This window comes from Vidua macroura, chromosome 14 (assembly GCF_024509145.1).
Source record: "Vidua macroura isolate BioBank_ID:100142 chromosome 14, ASM2450914v1, whole genome shotgun sequence".
In the NCBI taxonomy this organism is placed as follows: Eukaryota; Metazoa; Chordata; class Aves; order Passeriformes; family Viduidae; genus Vidua; species Vidua macroura.
This window is the reverse complement of record NC_071584.1, coordinates 13,586,103-13,603,918: the sequence shown is the minus strand read 5'-3', so window position 1 is coordinate 13,603,918 and position 17,816 is coordinate 13,586,103. Positions and strand designations below refer to the sequence as shown.

Sequence of the window (17,816 nt, the reverse complement as noted above, 5' to 3'; positions counted from 1 at the left end):
TCATAGTTTTGAAACTGAACCCTTGTAAGTCTTATGTCTTGTTGAATCATCACAGATTATCAAGTTTAAAGTATGCATATTAAAACATGCCTTTGTAATGTGTGTTCTGTGACTGTTCTGCAGTGGCAGAATGACAGCAAAATTTCTGGTAGATGATAGTCTCACTTTGTTATTCATAAGGAGCAAACAGAAAAGGAAGTGTTACATGATTAATCCTTCATTATATTGCTATTAGCCCTAACAAATATTAATTAAGATTCCTTAACTGTCAGTAAAGTGGACTTGACATTCAAAGGTCAATTTGCACATTAAAAACACTTTACTGTGGAAAAGGAAAACAGCAAAAAATGAGAAAAACTTGTAAAACAAAAGGATGTGGTGTGATTAAACTGTTCCACATCTTGAATCTTAATAAAGAATAGGTAAAATTGTGTTGCGTGGGGCAGGATTTGACTTGCCATTTACTGGTAGCAGTTTTGTATTTTAAGGTGCTGATCACCTTATCTTTCTGTGGTGAATAGGTATGCTGTGTCCATGGCAAGAAGAATTGGTGCCAGAGTTTATGCTCTTCCAGAGGATCTTGTGGAGGTGAAGCCAAAGATGGTCATGACCGTGTTTGCCTGCTTGATGGGCAGAGGAATGAAGCGAGTATAAAAGGGATGATCCACATAAAGAAAAAAAAACCAAAATGCAACAAAAACCCAACCTGCCACCTGGGTGCATGAGTAGCAGATCGGCTGTGACCACGTTGAAATGCTGTTGGCCTTGGAACTGTTGAAGTTCAAAGGACTTTGTTTTGCTTTGCAAGACAAATTAATCAAAATTCTCAGGGGGAGGAGTTATAACCAACAGACGTGCTCTTTTCCCAAAGGAAAGTTTAACTTATCAAGAGCTCACAGAAATGCATTCATAGCAGACCTGCATCTTGCAATATTGCTCTGGAGCTGTTTTCACTCCATTATTTCTCAGATACTTGACGTGTGGTTTTATACCCTTGAGGGCTATAAGGTGGTTGGTATAAGTTGTAATGGAAACAAATCTAATTTCTATCTGCAGTCCACTTTAATTTCTGTCATACAGTCCAAGCATATTTTAGGTTTGACCACATCCTTAATTTTGCAAATAAATCTACAGTACAAGTTGGGACCTGCAGGCCAGCTCGCAATGCTAAATGAGAAATGTGTAATTAGGAAGATGTACTTCCTCTGGTATTCTTTGTACATGGTGCTTTTTTGTACATCTAACTATTTTGATTACTTTGCAAATAAAGCATGGCAGTTTTTTCTCTTGCTGCTTATAAAAAGGGTTTTTTTTTGGTTTGTTTGTTTGTTTTTTAAGGTTATATTACATATGATAATACCACCATCCTTGGACCTCTTGCAGTAACATGATCATGTTGCTGATGGCATGGTTACACCTGAGAATGGAAGTGAATGCATTTTTGTATGCATCTTGGTTCAGTTCTGTGCACCTAGAAAATAATTTTTACAGAAATTTGCATGAAAACTATAACTTTTTTATTTAAAATGCTGTTCAATACAAAACCATACTACATTGTGGACAGGTTTTGTGCAGGGAAGAGGCAAATGGTATAAACAGCAGGGTTCAATAAAGTGAACAGCAAATGTGCTGGAATATAAGGTTATTTTTAGAGATAAATGGAAGGAAGCATTGTCGCCAAAGAAGGAAGATGCTGTATCCATAGGATTTCATATTCTCTTGCTTTGGCAAGCTGTTTGCTATATTTTGAGATCATATTGCTATTCCAAGCTATTCAAAGTGATGTAATATGGTGGCAAAGCATCAGTTGAAATAAAAACATTTAAATACACGCTTCTCTCCTTATTTGCACCGACCCAGCGTGGCAGCCTGTGTTCAGTTGCAGCTGGTGCTTCTGGGCTGCAGTGCCACACACAATCTCTTCATCTTTATTGGCCTGATGTGAATTTGATGCTAGGTCCTGGTCCTTCAGAGCACGGTGAGGGGTTGGTGCTGCTGGCAGCACAGCAGGGAAAGGTCCCTTAAAAGCGAAGTTTGTTTGAAGCAGCAGCTTCTGTGTTGTTGTGCCTTGGAGGCTTCAGAGGTTAACATTTGTATGAGGGCTTATTGAGTGAAAGGGAATTAATTTACCTGTGTGTAGGAGATGAAAAGAGGGCAGGTGAAAAGGAGGAATTTGACAGGGAGCAGAAGAGGGGCTGGGGCACCTGGGAGGAGATGAGCAGGAGCTCTGCCATCTGCAGGGGTGAGGGCATGGGCTGTGGTGGCACCGGCTGGGAGTGCTCCCTGCTCTGGGTGTGGAGTGTCAGCGAACCACCCCAGTGATTCCCTGCATGAAGCCTTGTGCAGAGCTGGCTGGGAACTTTCCACTGGTCCAGTTTTTTCACAAGAAAAGTATGTTAACAAAGCTTCCCACAGGAAACTGCATGTTTTCACTCAAGATGGAGCGATATACCGTAAGTAGAGCCACAGCCATCCCACTGAAACTGTTCTGGTGATTTATGGCACTTGCTGGGGGTGTGGTGTGATTAAAGTCAGAATTCTTGGACTTTGGAAGTGGCCATGTACATTTGTACTGTCTTGCCTCTTTTGCCTCCTGGTACCAGGTTAAAGAAGGAGAAATGGGTACTTTGACAATTATAGAACAGGAAAGCATCTCCTTGTGCTGGATGTATTTAAGAAAGAAAAGTTTGGAGTCCAAGCAAAGCAGATCTCTCACACTGAAGGTCCAGTGCAGGGCAACCAGGAAAACCCACTGCTCTCCCTCCAGTAAACACTCTTAACAAGCAGGTTTTCAAATAGTTTGTTTTTGTTAAACACCTAAAATTTTCAACAGGAGATGTAAACTTTTAGCACATTTCCTTCTTCCTGCAACTCTTCCTGCTGTTTGATATTAAATTATTTGTTAGTATTTATGTTTTGTTTTGCTTCTTCAATTGCATGCTTTTTGTTTCCAAGTTTTTTTTAGCAGTGTCACCTTTGTTCATACTGATTTTTTTTTTGAACAGTTGGACTTGCTGCTGATCTTACAGTGCATGCTGTTCTTACCCTTCATCTTAAGGTCCTCCTTCAAATGTCTTTGCCAGCCCAGACTGCCTCCTCAGGGTCTGTGTTTTCTGGCCTTCTTCTTGTATTCGTTGCAAGTTTCTTTTTTTGTAGATTAAAAATGTAGCCACATATTCTCCCTGAGCATACTGTGTATAACTTGTTAAAATATTTCTATGACTTTTTATCATAGCACAGAGGAAGCAATTTAGTTGTGTTCCTGTTACTGTTTAATGAGGTGGTGGTGTAAAAGTGGAAGGAATATTTTCTCAAAGTGTTCAGAGAAGGCAAGGTTCTTGTCCTTATAATTTTTTTCACCAGTTTGTATTATTCAATGGAAAAAATCGAATCCTTTAGGGACTTAAGAAATTGCTGAGGTGGACTTCGCTTGCTTTTTTGCTTCTGCCTTTTTCTATTGCAGCTTGAGAGTAATGCAAAAGCAAGAAACCAGCTGGAGTATTTTTCCACCACTTCTCAAAGTATGTGAAGCTGAGAAAAGTGAAGATGATGAAACAGCACAAACAATGTAAGCAAAAATTTATTGTATTGACCGTTAAATGCTTTGCACAAACCTAATCACAAATATAACGAGGATGCAGCATGTGTGGCTTTGTTGTGGAGCCTCACTTCGCCCCTTCCCTGGTGTAACAGCAAAGATTGGTCCTGCTCTGCACTCCATGGCAGGTTTCCCCTGTCAAATTGTGCTGGCTTGTGTGTTTTCAGCCCTAAACAAGGGCTTATTTCTCTCTTACCTCTTATCAGCTTGGGATAATTCCTCTAAGGACAGGGACAAATGTGGTGTGTCTGGCACACATTCCTTTGCTTCCTTCTCTGAGCACCCAGTAAACATTGGATAAGGGCTTTTAATATACCTGCACAAATGGAAAATTCCATTTGGGAGGACAGAGAAGGCTGATCTGTGTCTCCCAGCAGCTGAAGGGAGGCAGACTGGGGATATGGCACTGGAATTGTGCTGAGCTCTTTGCATGCAGGGAGATAGACACAAATTGTACAGACCTTTCCTGAGACAGATGACCTCCTTGCAGGGGTAAATGCAGAGCCACATTAGCTGAGGTGCAGTGCTGTGAGGAACAGCTGAGTGATAAAATGTTTTACATGGTGGTGTTTTTGCCCACGCCTCCAACACTGTCGTGTATTCTAACAGCAGAGATCCCCATGTGCCTGCTGTGGGAAGGTACCACGTGCTCACAGCGATGCTGATGGGCTGGGCCTTTTCTAAGGGCTCCAGATGTCCTGGAACATGTGCAATTTATTCCTATTTCAGCAGTACTCACAATATGCCCAGTATGGGCTGGGCACAGGAAGGCAGTTCCCTCCAGGGAGGTCACACCTGGCTGTGGTCAGTTGGGAAATGGGAGGGACAGAGGAGAACATGCTTCCCAGCCCCACATCACCAGCACAAGCCCCAGCCCTGAACTTGCCAATGTGAGCATTTGCATTGAATTTTGATAGCATTTCAGATTAGACTTGCCAATGTGAGCATTTGCATTGAATTTTGGTGTTAGCATTTCAGATTAGAATATTGCCCATAAATGAAATAATACATTCCTATATAATGAAATCCCTTTATTTCCATATAAAACCCACCTGTCATGAAAACCACTGTTCATAAACAAATTTCAAGAACACAAATAAGCAGCCTCCACTTTATAATTAAAACACCATTAAAACGTGGCCACCGCGGTGCCCCATCCCCTCTCATTGTACCACGTGTGGCAGGCAAGTGCCAGCAGGATGAGCTGGCCGGGCAGGGCCGGGGGCCTGGGGGCCACGCTGGTGCTGGCCACCCTGCACTTGTCTTCACTGGCCAGCTGCAGTGGCACGGTGCAGCCCCCCAGGTGCCCAGGGCGGGGCTCCTCAGGTGCTGTTGTGTTGGCAGGGCTCGGGAAGGCGCAGTCCAGCCCCTCGATGACCGCCCGGCGCGTGGAGCGCCAGAGCCAGAGCGTGCTGCAGTCACACCTCCAGGGGTTGTGGGACAGGAACACGAACCTCAGCTTGGTCAGCTCGGAGAACAGCCGCATGGGCAGGGAGCTGAGGTTGTTTTTGCTCAGGTGAAGGAAGTGCAGCTTGTTTAGGTGTAAAAAAGCAGAGTCTGAGATCGAGGAGATCTGGTTGTTGTTCAGGTACAAGTTTCTCAAGTTGAGCAGCTGTCTGAAGGTGCAGTCGACAGCAGTGATTCTGTTGGCTTCAAGGTGCATGGTCTTGAGCTGGATCAATCCTTCAAAAAGCTGATTAGGCAAATCAGTGATGAAGTTGTGTCCTAAATTTAACATGCCCAGTCTGAGAAGCTTTGCAAAAGCTCCATTTTGAATGATCCATATCCGATTCTTCCTGAGATTCAGATCGTACAGGGTTTCCAGGTCCTTCAGGGAATCTCTGCCGATGGCTTCTATGTGATTGCCCTCCAGGGACAGCCTGGTGAGGCTGGAGAGGTTCCTAAAGGCTTGTGGGACATACCTCATGTTATTGGAGGCTAAATCAAGCCTTTCTAAAGAAGGCAAGTGTGAAAATAGAAGTGGGTGGATTTCGAAGATATTGCAGTGGGACAAATCCAGGCTGATGAGGTTTAATAGTCCTCTGAAAGTGTTTGCGTGCAGGTAGGTGAGGCGTGAGTTCCTGCTGAGGTGCAGCTCTTGCAGCCTGCTGAGAGCATGGAAAGTTCCTGGGGTCAGGAAAGTCAGATTGTTCCCATCTAGCCAGAGGCTGTGAAGGAAAGTCAGGTTTCTGAAGGTGTTGGTGTTGAGAATCCGCAAATAATTGTTGGAGAGGTTTAGAGAGATGGTGGATGGTGCTATTTCTGCAGGTAGGGTTTTCAGTCCAGCTCTGTTGCAGAGGATGGTCTCTTCAGGTGTACATTTGCACATGCTTGGGCATGAATTGGAGACATTCAGACCCAGCCCAGCCTTTGCTGCACAAGTAAATATAAATATAACGAGAAAGAACATGACCAGCCACACATCAGCCACAGCATCTAATACCTGATGGATAGGAGAGAAGGAGGCAAGAAAAAGAGCGTGTACCTTTGGGCAGGTGAACCGCGGGCAGGGCAGGGTCGGTTGGACTGTGCACAGTGAAAATAAATCAGCTGGTTCTTCCTGCTGCAAGCCCGTGGGGATTAAGTGTTTAGACACGTCAAAGCTGATTAAGTGCTGCCCTGAGAGGCAGGGAGACTTCTCAGCCCAGCATCATGCTCAGATAGTGGTTTTTCTCACCTCCATCCCTCTGCAAACAGCAACAGGTAACAGACTTCCCCTGGCAGCTGTCTGGGAGAGGCTCCTGCTCATGGGTTATCACCATTCTCAGAGTCTGCTTGGCAGTTGGCTCAAAAAAACTCTTCTGGGAGGAGTTTTTGTAGTTTTCTGCAGCTGGAGCTTCAGCAAAGGCAGTGGAAGGTGGCTCTGCCATCCAGGTGTGAGGTGAGGGCACTCACCCTGACAGAGGCTGCACACACTGACAGATGCCCCAGGCTCAGGGATTTCCCTTGGTGATGGCTGTGACTCTCCTGCAGTAAAATGGGAGACTGCCAGGAGCTGTGCAAGCCTCATGTTCTCTGACATGAGAGACATTTCTCTGACGTTTTTCTCTGGGAAAACACAGAGGAGTGCTGTGTCCTAGCAGTGCTGCTTCTTGGGATAAGCCCTGAGCCATCTATGAGGGGTGAAAAATGAACCCTGTGGTTGAAACATGGAGCACCCCAAGGGCACACTGTCCTTCCCAGGGCACTGCTTCTCTCCAGCAGGTCTGAAGATGCCACTGAGCAGCTGGAGCTGGACTTTGGTCCTTAAAAATCTGTGTCCTTGCCCCTGCTCTGTTTTTTATCCTATATCCACAGTGCAAAGGGAAAGTGCATTTGGGGGCCTGATTGATGAACTCAACAGCCAGGGATCAGCAATCTCCAGACTGATCATTCTGCAGGACCAGGGCCAGGGCGTGCAGCTGATGTGTCATTAGGGCAGCCAGTGACACAATTGCTGCTCTTGTTTTTTGTCACTCTAAATTTTTCTTCTCCATGTCTCTCTGCTGGAGTTCTCATGTGTTCTGATGCACTTGAAGCACCTTTTCTCAACCTTCTGCCTTCCTGTGCATTCCCATGCTCTTAATTTCTTGGTCTGTCCCAGCTTTTTTTGGTTTTTTTCATGTTTTACAGGTTGGGTTTTCTTTCTCTTCCCTGTTCTGCCAGCTCTGTCCAGACAGTGGCTAAACCTCCAAATATACAGTATGCCCAACAGTAAGTGTGACCTGGACAAGTTTGCAGCTCTGTTGTTTTCTCAGCAGAAGCAGATTATATTTCCTGTGCTGTTAAATTGCTATGTCGGCTTCAGCTAGTTCTGTTTTCTTCTTCATTTTTTCAAGCAACAATCCCCTGAAGAACAGCTTCTCTCTGGAAGCTTGGCCAGGATGATCATATTGTGTAATGGGGACCATCTTCCAGCTGTAAACAACATCGTTTATTTAGTTAGACAGGCTTTGGTGCAGTGTTACTGGGGGCCAAAATCTGGTTTCCACCAAGAGCAGCAGTGCTGGCACCGTGCCCAGGGGCTGGTCCTGGGAGCCCCAGAGGAAGGTGGAAATGTGCACTGCTCACCACATCCAGCTGATTGTGTCTGGGGTCAGGCTAAAGGTTTTGGGGAGTGAATCTTTGTTTTCTGTATTCCTGGGTCAGCTGGGACTGCTCCTTTGAGGACATCACCTTGGGGGGGTGTCCTGCTGCTGGGGTCTCCATGGCTTCTCTTGCCTCCTGGTGCAGCACAGCTTGGAATATCCATCACTCCATGACTTTGTCACTGCAACCCTGTGAAGGAGACAGGTTTCTGCTGATCTCTGTGCAGGACAAGTGAGCTGCACTGTGTGCTTGGGAATGCTCTTGCCTTTAGCTGAAGTTTGTAGCTCAGGCTGAAAAGGATGGATCTCTTTCTCTGGTGTCCCTTTTATTCTACACAGGGTTTATTTGTGGTTGTAACTTTTTATTCTACACAGGCTTTATTTCTGGTTGTAATTCTGGTTGTAATTCCAGCAGTGTTACCATGTTCTAGCTCTTGGTAAAGCCCAGTGCTCTCTGTAGTGTAACTCTTCTTGATTTCATATTAGAAATTTTCAGACCAAAAGCATGCAGCTCCTGGAGCTCATTGCTGCCAGGTGTTGCTTAACTGGACTAAAACACTGTGGTGGAACAGGACCATGCAGCTGCAGAATGTTTCCTTGCTTTAGAGCCTATAGGGCCAAGGAAACCCATAAGTATCAAAGTGACCAGAATTTTACACTTTGTCACAGGTTTGGCAGTTGCAGTTTCTCCCTGTAAGGATTCCACAAAGCATGGGGTGGGGTGGCAGCTGCCTTGTGAGGATTTTGGCTGTGGCTGTCCGAACTCACCGATGGCAGCCCAGGTTGCAGCTGCCTTTGGGGTGGAAGCAATGCAGTGGTATGTCAACACTCAGCACTGTGGAGAGCTAAACCTTTGCTGGGGGCTGATTGCTGATCCAAGAGAGTGGCCACAGGAATGTCCTGTTGTGCTGCAGTGCCCAGTGCTTCTGTGCAAGCAGTGCTCAGCATTGCTGCAGCTTCCTGAGCATCTCTACTGCAGTCACTGCCACACCACGCTGCAGAGACAAGGTAAGGATGTGCTCCTTGAGAAGAATTGGCACATGAGGTTTTCCTCTACCTACCTTCTAAACAAACTTTCTCTTTATGTTCTGTTCAAATATTAGCATCTTGCTCTTGGGTTCTCTTTTCCAGGCTCAGCTCTTTGTGCTCCACGTGCAGGGATTTTGATTGTGTCTCTCCATCTGCTTGGAGGGTTTCTGGAGTGCATCATGTGTTTTGGATGAAGTGGCTCATCCACCCAGCTTTAATGGAAAAGCTGAACCACTGCAGGTCTTCTGTTAAAATGTATTCCACCCACCACATGACCATGGTTGTGTTTTTGTCTTTTTTTCAGTCACTGATTTATCTGACATCTGGGATTTATAGCCCAGCACATCCCCTTCAGAAATTGTTTGTAGCTGATGTCAAGAGCCTTGCCTAATACTGTAGATTTTAAGGAGATTAATTATCTTTAGAAGATTCAGGCAGTAGTCAAAACATCTACTTTGGGATGGTCTTGTTGGTCTAATATGTTAAAAGAGCAAGGTTTGCATTCTTTAAACTTTTTGTTGGGAAAAGATGGAATTAGTAGAATCACTTAATAGCTTTGTTGGTTAAAAGATTGATTAAATAATGTGGAATATACAAATGTCAGGAATAATCTGACACCCCCAAAGCTTTATCTAGCTGGTGAACTCCCTTTTGTGTGTATCTCAGTATTCTTGGAACATAAGAGGAATTTCTAGTAAAAACACTTAAAAAGTGGGAAAGCTGTTTGCAGTGGCTATAGTTCAAAATGGCAAAGAGGGGAAGATCTTTATTTTTAAAAGATCTCTGGAAAGAGACCCTTTGGGTGCTCTGTAACTCTATTAAGTTTTTCACAGAGTTCTAACTCTTCCTAAATACCACCTTGAGACCCTAAAGAGAAATGTGAAGCACTCTCCCCCATCCTTTAAATGCCAGGCTATACACAGCTATCTTAGTTCAAATAAAGCAGAAGTTAGACAGGAGGGAACTCTCTCCCACAAGCTATGGGCACCACTGTCTTGACTTCTGCTGCTCATCACAGCAACTGGTTTGGGAGAAGTGAGGAGAAAATTACCTGTGGTGATAAGTTATGAAAGCTGACTGGGGGTTCCTGTTGTGGTCTCAGCTGCTGAAATGCTGCTCTGCCACTGATGCTGCTATGGCCATAAAGGCTCTGTGCCCGTTTTTGGCAAGCCCTGGAGTCTGGTGGTCTGTCTGTGTTGGGGGCATGGCTGGGAATTGAGCAGCACTCAGGGATGGAGTTTTGACCAAGTCCTGCTGCCTTCAGCAAGAGCAGGCATACCCCAAGAACAGGCAGTGGTGCCAGGGTGTGTGCGTTTCCTGCCTTTAATAGCAACGGGCGCAGCTTGTTTTCAAAATCACTAATCTGCTTGTTTTCTTTACTACTTTTAGTAGCTTGTAAAATGCTTACAGCCAATAATTTGAACAAACAATGTCATGGAGGATAACCTCAATCTTGGCAGTGCTGTTGGCTGGACACAAACATCTCTCATAAAATAAATGCTTTGGATAAGTTTTCTGCATGCTGAAGGTGGAAAGGGCATCCCTCTTCCCTCCCAAATGCCTCTGTCACACTCACTAAACTGCTCCAAAAACTGACCTCTTCTAGCATAGCAAGTCTGTTCAATGGGACTAGATACTCTCAGAGTATCTGATGGGCCCTGTCTGGGTGGCCCTTGTGGTCACTGCTGTGCAGCTGTGAAGTGAAAAAGCAGCACTTTCCCCAGGCCTGTTTAGTTCTTCCACATGAAATCATGGCTCCAGGAGGGAGAGTGAAACACTGGCCAAGGTCTTGCCTTTGAGAATGCTGGCAGTTCCCTCTTGGCCAAAACATCGGGTTTGCAGACAGCCACGGCCAGAACTGATCATGCTTCAGAGGTACCTGAGACAGTGCTAGGACCAGAACTGACCCAGCGAGAACCACGGATGCTGGATGGAAATGGGACTCACTGCCTTGGCCTTCAGCCTTCAGGGTCACTGCTCACAACTGCTCCCTTCCCTGAGTCCCCAAAAAGGATGCAAGCAATCAGCTTTCTCTGAAGGAGTGCTCTGGGGCTGGGGAAGGGGGAGTGAGATTCTCCAATCTTTCTTGCAGGACTGAGCAATGAATCCCTGAAGAAACCCTTGAATAAACAAATGCAGGAAGGAGGAAAGCTTAGAAAAGTTTATGGAATGCTGGAATATTTGGTCACGGAATATTCTGGGTTGGAAGGGACCCACAAGGATCATCAGGTCCAGCTCTTCCAGCCCATGCAGGGATCAAACCTGCAATCTTGGCATTATTAGCACCATGCTCCATCCTACTGAGCTAATCCCAAGTCTGGCATGATGAAAATCATCATTGCCCTGGCAGTTGGTGCTGGATCCCAACTCCTGCTGCCAGCCCTGGGACCAGGGAGTCAGGGGATCCTGCTGTAAATCAACAACCAGACACAGCCACAGTGATCTGTGCTGGGTTATGCATCCTGGGGAACACATTTATAAAAGATTTTTTTTCCCTCTTGCTTTCTCTAAAGGGAACAAATCAAGCTCATGGATCCACTTTGCATCTGGATCTCCCATTACTTTGAGCCTTTGTCAGGCTGGCAAGGTTTAGCCTCAAGAGGTGGCTCTGACAGCCTGCTGGCACTGACAGGCTCCTTGTTTGGAATGTTCCATCCCTGCCAGCCGCAGCACTTCCCTGCAACATCCAAGACCTAGGACTTGGAGTGCATGGATCCTTTTCTTTTTATTTGTACAGTTAATCAGAAGGTGCTATTTGAATTGTGTGTGGTGGTGGTTTGGGGTTTTTTGGGTTTGGTTTTTTTTTAAACACTTTTGGTGACCTTTTGACCTCTTTAGGTGCATAGGCTTGAGGATAGAAAGACAAACCTAAGGGCTGTATGTGGGCCTGCAGCAAATTTCTTGCTCCTCTTGAATTGTGAATTTTTTAGTTGGTGTAGAAGACATACTCAAAATCCTTCCCCAAATTCAACCCTCAAACACCTCAGGCTTCAATTAATTTAAAATCAAACAGGTCTTGTGTTGAAAACTCTCAGCTTTTGTAACTTTGCAGCCAGATGAGCAGTGAAAGGCTCTGCCCTGTGCTGAGCTGTGTGCTGGGCTCTGCTGCAGCAGATCCATGTGCTGGATTTACCAGCCTGGCTGTGGAAAACAAATCCCACAAGCTCAGGGGGCATTAGCTCAGCTGTAGTGCTACATGGCACGAGGTTGTTTTCTGCATGGACAACTTGGGCATCTGTTTTACATCCATACAAGATGCTCAGAAATAGTGAGAGGAAGAAAGAAATGGTGGGGGAAATAGAGAGTGAGATTTGTGAGAGGAAGCTTTGCAGTGAGGACTTGGGATTAGATAAGGAATCAGCATTGGCAGGGGAAACAATGGGAGCAGGATTTGACAAAGGGCAGCCTGAGCTATGCCTCCCATTGCACTGCATGCAGCAGGGCCATTTCTTGCCTACTAAAGTCTCAATTCTGCAGGCAAAGCAGAATAAACATGGTCAGTATCTGTAAGGATCAAAAGTTGTGTGGAAAGGAAAACTTTATATTTAAGTCTAAACAACTAGTGTTTGTTATTTTTGAAAAATAAACATTCTTGTGCATTTTTCCTTCACTGGGTGTTTGCTGCAGGATGGAACAAAACCTTTTACCAATGGTTTGTGTGCAACTAGCAGCAAAGACTCCAGGCTGAGAGTGTCCTGGCACATCTTGTTACCAAAAAAAATGAATAAATATGGTTCAGAGTGAGTGCTGACATCTCAGGTCACTCACCAGTGGGCCAGCAGTCCTGCAGACCAGGCAGGGTCTGTACTGGGGAAACTGGTGGCAGAAGGTGCATCTCTGCTCCTTTGCAGCAGGACTCATGACTTTCTCTTCTGTGTGCTTGCAGCCTGACAGTCCTGACCATGGACTGCTTTGTCATCATGTCCTTGAAGCAGTAAATCGTTGCACTGTGCTAAATAGAAATGCTGTGTGGGATTCCCTTTCTTTAAATAACTCAGTCTCCTTTTAGCACAGAAAATGTTAAGAACTGGACTTTGAATTATGAGGCAGATAAAGACAAAAGCTGACAAGGACTCTTCTCTCTGCCTTGAATGTAGCACTCACCTCCAGGGGATGGGTGTATATGAGTTTGCTGATAAGTTTTTCAACACTCTCTGAAGCTTTTTCTGGTCAAAGACATAGCTGGGCTATGGTGAAACTGGTGAGACTGTTCTCCACAGCCTGCTCAGCCCTTGGTTCCCCTGAAGATGCTGTTAAAAGGCTGTTTCCCCCTGTTCCATCTCTCCTCTGGGTCACTCTGGTATCAGCAGAGCTGGCGATGGCTGTTGTCTGTGGTGTGCTGCACAGTCCTGGAGCATGGGCAGGCACTGGGGTTTCCCCAAGCCCCCACAGGTGGATACACCTCACCCCAAGGCTGTGCTGGTGTTCAGAGGATGGGATGAGCTTGGGTCCAGTGCTGGCTGGTGATTGAGAGCCAGGGGCAAAGGGATGTGTCACTGGCAGGGGCTCCAGTGGTTGCTTTCTGTCTGGCACATGAGCCTTTCTGGGAAGCATGGCACACAGTAGATGGGCAGTTGTTGCAGAGATCACACTCAGGCATCAGGGCAAAATCTTTAAGCCTGTAGGTGCTTCCTTTGCCCCTGTTCTTACCCTCCAGGAGCCCCCTTGGAGCTCTTTCCATGGAGAGGAGGCTGGGGCCAGGCACAGCATGTGATGTAAAGAAGGAGCAGATGTAAAAACTCTGTGTTGTGTGAATGGGAGTCGGCATGAGCTCGTTTTGGTCATGTCCTACCCCAGTGCAGCCTCAGAACCAAGCCTGCTCTCAGCCACATCCTGCTGCCTGATCTGTCCTAATTTGTCCTGCTCAGTCCCAGCAGAGTGCATGTCTTTGCAAGGAATAGGTCAGTGGCTTTCCCTTTCTAACTGGGAGATGGGATCAGCCCCCTTACACAGGCAAAGCTGTTGTGATGTTCTTCCACTTTCTGTCTGTCTGTGTTCACATTACAGTCAATTCTGCCAGGACTAACAGCCTATTTCATCCTCGAATGTGTTAGCCAGTGCTAGAACTCCATGGACTGCATGGGAGCATGGGAGGGCTGCTGCCCTCAGAGATGCACAAATCCTTTCATGGAGGCTCCCACATGTTGTGTGTGCACGTGGAGGGCAGAAAGGGGCTGCATGAGGGTGTAACCTCCTGGCCCAAGAGCTGCAGTAGAAAACCACAGGGATATTTGTGTGAATTTCCTTTTTTTTGCTTGCTTCATTTCCTTTTTTTTTTTTTCCTTTTTTTCTAGCTGTCTTGTTGCTCTCTCCTGATTTACTGCATGTGCTCACGTGGCCTTGGAAAGGGGGGTTCTCAAACTGTTTTGCTTCCAAAAGGAAAAGAAGCTGGCAGGCATTCATATTTCAGTTCTCGAGTTATGTAGGTTAAAGTCTCCCAGCGGGAAAGGGGAAGATATGAGAGAGCAGATTGCTGGTGGCGATACTCACCAGAAGGAAAACAGAAAAAAGGAGCACGGAATTCTGGAGGCTTGAGAGGTAGGTTTTCTATCTGCTGTTAGAACATAATTTCCATTGATTCGGTTCCATTTGTGCTGGAATGTCTTGTGCCTGCAGTAAGAGGAGGAAGGGGCAGCTCAGAGCAGATCCTAAGGCACCACTTGTTCATGACCAGAGGGGGGGAGTGTGTTTGTCAATGAAACCTTGTTCTCCGTCATGCAGTACAAGTGATTATGGTGTGCTCCCTCTGCTAGGAGTCAGGGAGGTATGTAATGCTCTGTGACTAGTTCTGAGATTTCAGCTTCTATATGTTAAAGTGAAGGGCTCAGGATATAAGAGTTAAGGGTGAAATGAGACTTTCAGACCCTCTCTGAATATTTATGTTCCCAAACAAAAAAAGCTTTCATTGGGTTTAGGACCTGTTTGAATACAGAACTTGGGGCTTATGATCAACTATTTGTGGCTTTAAATACCAGAACTCTGCAGAAATTCCCCTGCTGAATTTTCATTGTTGAGATAATATAGTTAAAATTAAATTTTTGTCAGTATATCCAAAGTAGTATATTGCATATTTTGCATTGAGCAAATGATAAGCTGCTGTACATTACACTGTTGATACAGAAAAATATGTTTGAAACGATCAGTTGCCTTCTGTTAAATGAGAGATCATTACCCAAATCTGTTGTCTTGGTGAAAAGTTCTGTTATTTTTAGGGCTCCTTCAGAATGCTTAAATGCCTGACTGGTTCCACAAAAACTTACTTAAAAATTAATTTCCTCTTTCTAGTATGTAAAATCAAATACTTGGGTATGATATCTTCTTCATTGACTTAGAAAGTCTTAAAGTTTGCAAAATGTCCTGCTCAGAGTGCAGACACAAGCTGTTGAAATGTAACAAAGACAGACCTGTCAATTAACTCTCTTATTTTAGCTGTTTTATAGCTACATTTTCCCCTACTGAAATCCAGTTCTTATATTTGTAAATGAATGGCACATAGTACTGTCAAATCCAGTGCCTGCAAGGACTGAGTTTATTGCTTGTGTCTACATTGAAATTATCTGTTTTACTCTTCTGATTAAAGCTGTCATGAGGGAAGGAGATGCAGATATGTGTCAGAAGGACACTGACAGTGAATGACATTTTGCAAAGACCCTTCAGTGTCTTTGTGTCCAGCCCTGTGAACTGGGAAAAAAAAGAAATCACAGCTTGCTTTCCTAATAGTCTTTTTAAATGGCTGCTTTCATGCCTGCCTTTTTATATTATTTTAACTGCTCAGAGTGCTGGAAATAGCATGAGAAAACTGAGAAAAGGATCATGAGGAGCTTCAGTGTGGCCTTTGGGTCACAGAAGTTCCCAAAGTGTCTCCAGCTCCTGAGTCCATAATCCTTCTGCTCTGCTGGCCACAGAAGCACCATTTGTAATCACAGATAAACCCCAGCTGCTCTCTTCTCTGCCAGGCTAATTAAAAAGTGCTGTGACGTCCCTAGGGCTAATTGTGTTCTGTCAGTGGGGTGGAGGTAAGGAGTTCAGCAGGGCTGCCTGGTATTTCAGCACTCAGCTTACTGATATAACTTCAAATGGTTTTTATTTTATTGTGTCTGTGTGATTTTGGAGCTAAGACAGCTGCAGAGTGCATGTCTAACACATGGTTTCTGATCTGCAGGTGAGTGACAGGAAAGTGCTGCCAGCCCATGAATTTCCTGAAGAAACTCCATTTCCACCAGCACCAACATGCAGAGCAACTACTCCCTGATTGTCACCACCAGGGAAAGTCTCCAAGTCCTGTCTACAGCACTGACAAACTCATCCCCTCCCTGCCCCCTTACCTCTTCAGATTATCAGTTTTCACTAATTCCAGCCCTCTTCTCTGCGGTTTTTGTTCTCGGCTTGGTTGGCAACAGCGTGGTGGTTGTGGTGCCCTGTCGTCACACTGGCCCCAAGACAGTTGCTAATGTCTACATTTTCAACTTGGCCATGGCAGACCTGCTGTGCCTGGCCACCCTCCCCTTCTGGGCCACCTACTACGCTCAGGGATACAACTGGCTCTTCGGGTCTCTCATGTGCAAGATCTCCAGTTCTGTCCTGTGTCTGAATATGTTTGCAAGTATTTTCTTCATTACGTGCATGAGCGTGGACCGGTACCACGCCATTGTCCATCCCATTCACTCCCAGAGGAGAACTCCACAACAAGCTTATTTTGTAGCATTGGTTGTGTGGGGCCTCGCCTGTTTGTCCTCCCTCCCAACTTTTTATTTCCGAGACACTTACTACGTTGAAAGCTTGGAGGTCAATGCTTGCATTATGGCCTTCCCTTATGAGAGCTATGCAAAATGGTCTGTGGCAACGGCCTTCCTGAAAAACACCCTCGGCTTCTTCATCCCCTTGGCGGTGATCACCACCTGCTACATCTGGATCAGGAGGCACTTGCTTAAAGCACAGCAGTTTGGGAAAAGCAGGCAGAAGAGGGACAAAGTCCTGAAGCTGGTGGCTGCTGTTGTCATGGCCTTCCTGATTTCCTGGCTGCCATTCCACGTTTTAACGTTTTTGAATGCTTTGGCCCACATGGACATCATCGACAGCTGTGAGGTGGTGGGGCTCATCGACGCGGCGCTGCCCTTCGGCATCTGCATGGCCTTCGCCAACAGCTGCACCAACCCCCTGCTGTACTGCTTCATTGGCAACCAGTTCCAGGAGAAGCTGCACCGCCTGTTCAAGAGAAGAGTTCACCAGTTCAGTAGCCACCGGGAGAGCTCCTCTGCCAGGAAGGGCAGCTGCTTCAGAGAGGCCGAAACCCCCGTGGGCAAAGAAGGGGAACCTGAGTCTTTCCTGTAGGCACCGGGGCATGATGTGGGGTGATGTCAGTGCAGCTGGATGTCCCTGCAGTGGTGACATTCCTTTCTCCTCTTCCCTTTGTTTTGTGACCATTCGTTCACCAGCTGTTTGAAGGAGAATCTGGATTTGTCATACATGGGGATTTATTCCTCCTCCCTTTTCACAACAAGAAGTTTTACACAGAGGGAAGGTTCTGACAAATAACTATATTGACGACATTTAAATATCAGCTTTTTGTATGGCTGAGATCAGGCAAGTGTTATGTGTAACACGAGAAGTCTAAATATACTGAAGGACCATTACACCACAGCTACAATTGCACAGGTGCCGAGTATTATACCCTAAACTGATTTTCTGAAAGAGATTCTCAGTAGAGAATGTGTAAATAAAGCAGTGCAGATACTTCTGTACCTACCTGTAAGAAAATATTTTCACATTTATTTTGTATATTTTAATTTTTTTTTAAATAAATGGCTTGAGATGTGTGTAAAATGCATCAAATATACTTCCAGCTTGCTTCAGCCTGGGATCCTGAGAATGTGTAGAGACATGGTTCTGCAGACTACTGAAGGTAGGAGGGTATTCTTGTGGGAAAGTAAAATCACAAAGTGCACATTTTTGTACCTTTCTCATAGCAGCTAACATGTCCATAGGTCAGATGGTCCTTTCTTTGATTCAGGGTAGTCATTTGTGACAAAAATGCTGCAGGAAGTGAACATGCATTGTCCCACTGCTACGTGGGCATGCTGAGCCCCACGCACTGTCCAGCAGCCTTCGTGGCAAGGACTTGC

General features: G+C 45.5%; 3 protein-coding genes across 5 annotated transcripts in view; 2 read left to right on the top strand and 1 right to left on the bottom strand.

Moving 5' to 3' along the window:
* Positions 1–1,831, top strand: part of PLS3 (plastin 3) — a 50,012-nt gene extending 48,181 nt beyond the window's left edge. For all 3 annotated transcript variants that reach the window (XM_053989827.1, XM_053989829.1, XM_053989828.1), the window contains exon 16: positions 522–1,831. In XM_053989827.1, the coding sequence (XP_053845802.1) occupies positions 522–654 (133 nt within the window). In that variant the 3' untranslated portion in view covers positions 655–1,831. The remainder of the gene's footprint in view (positions 1–521) is intronic.
* A 2,896-nt stretch (positions 1,832–4,727) lies between these two features.
* LOC128814209 (nyctalopin-like) lies at positions 4,728–6,008 on the bottom strand. Its single transcript, XM_053989830.1, has one exon. The coding sequence runs from the start codon at positions 6,006–6,008 to the stop codon at positions 4,728–4,730; it is 1,281 nt and encodes a 426-aa protein (XP_053845805.1).
* An 8,072-nt stretch (positions 6,009–14,080) lies between these two features.
* Positions 14,081–17,492, top strand: AGTR2 (angiotensin II receptor type 2). Its single transcript, XM_053989841.1, has 2 exons — positions 14,081–14,232; positions 15,857–17,492. Exon 2 carries the CDS (start codon positions 15,925–15,927, stop codon positions 17,023–17,025), a length of 1,101 nt encoding a protein of 366 aa, XP_053845816.1. The 5' UTR covers positions 14,081–14,232; positions 15,857–15,924; the 3' UTR covers positions 17,026–17,492.
* The last annotated feature ends 324 nt before the right edge of the window (positions 17,493–17,816 follow it).

Coding starts and splice junctions, on each gene's coding strand:
- AGTR2 (XM_053989841.1), top strand. CDS start 15,925: ATGCAGAGCAACTACTCCCTGATTGTCACCACCAGGGAAAGTCTCCAA.
- LOC128814209 (XM_053989830.1), bottom strand. CDS start 6,008: ATGTTCTTTCTCGTTATATTTATATTTACTTGTGCAGCAAAGGCTGGG.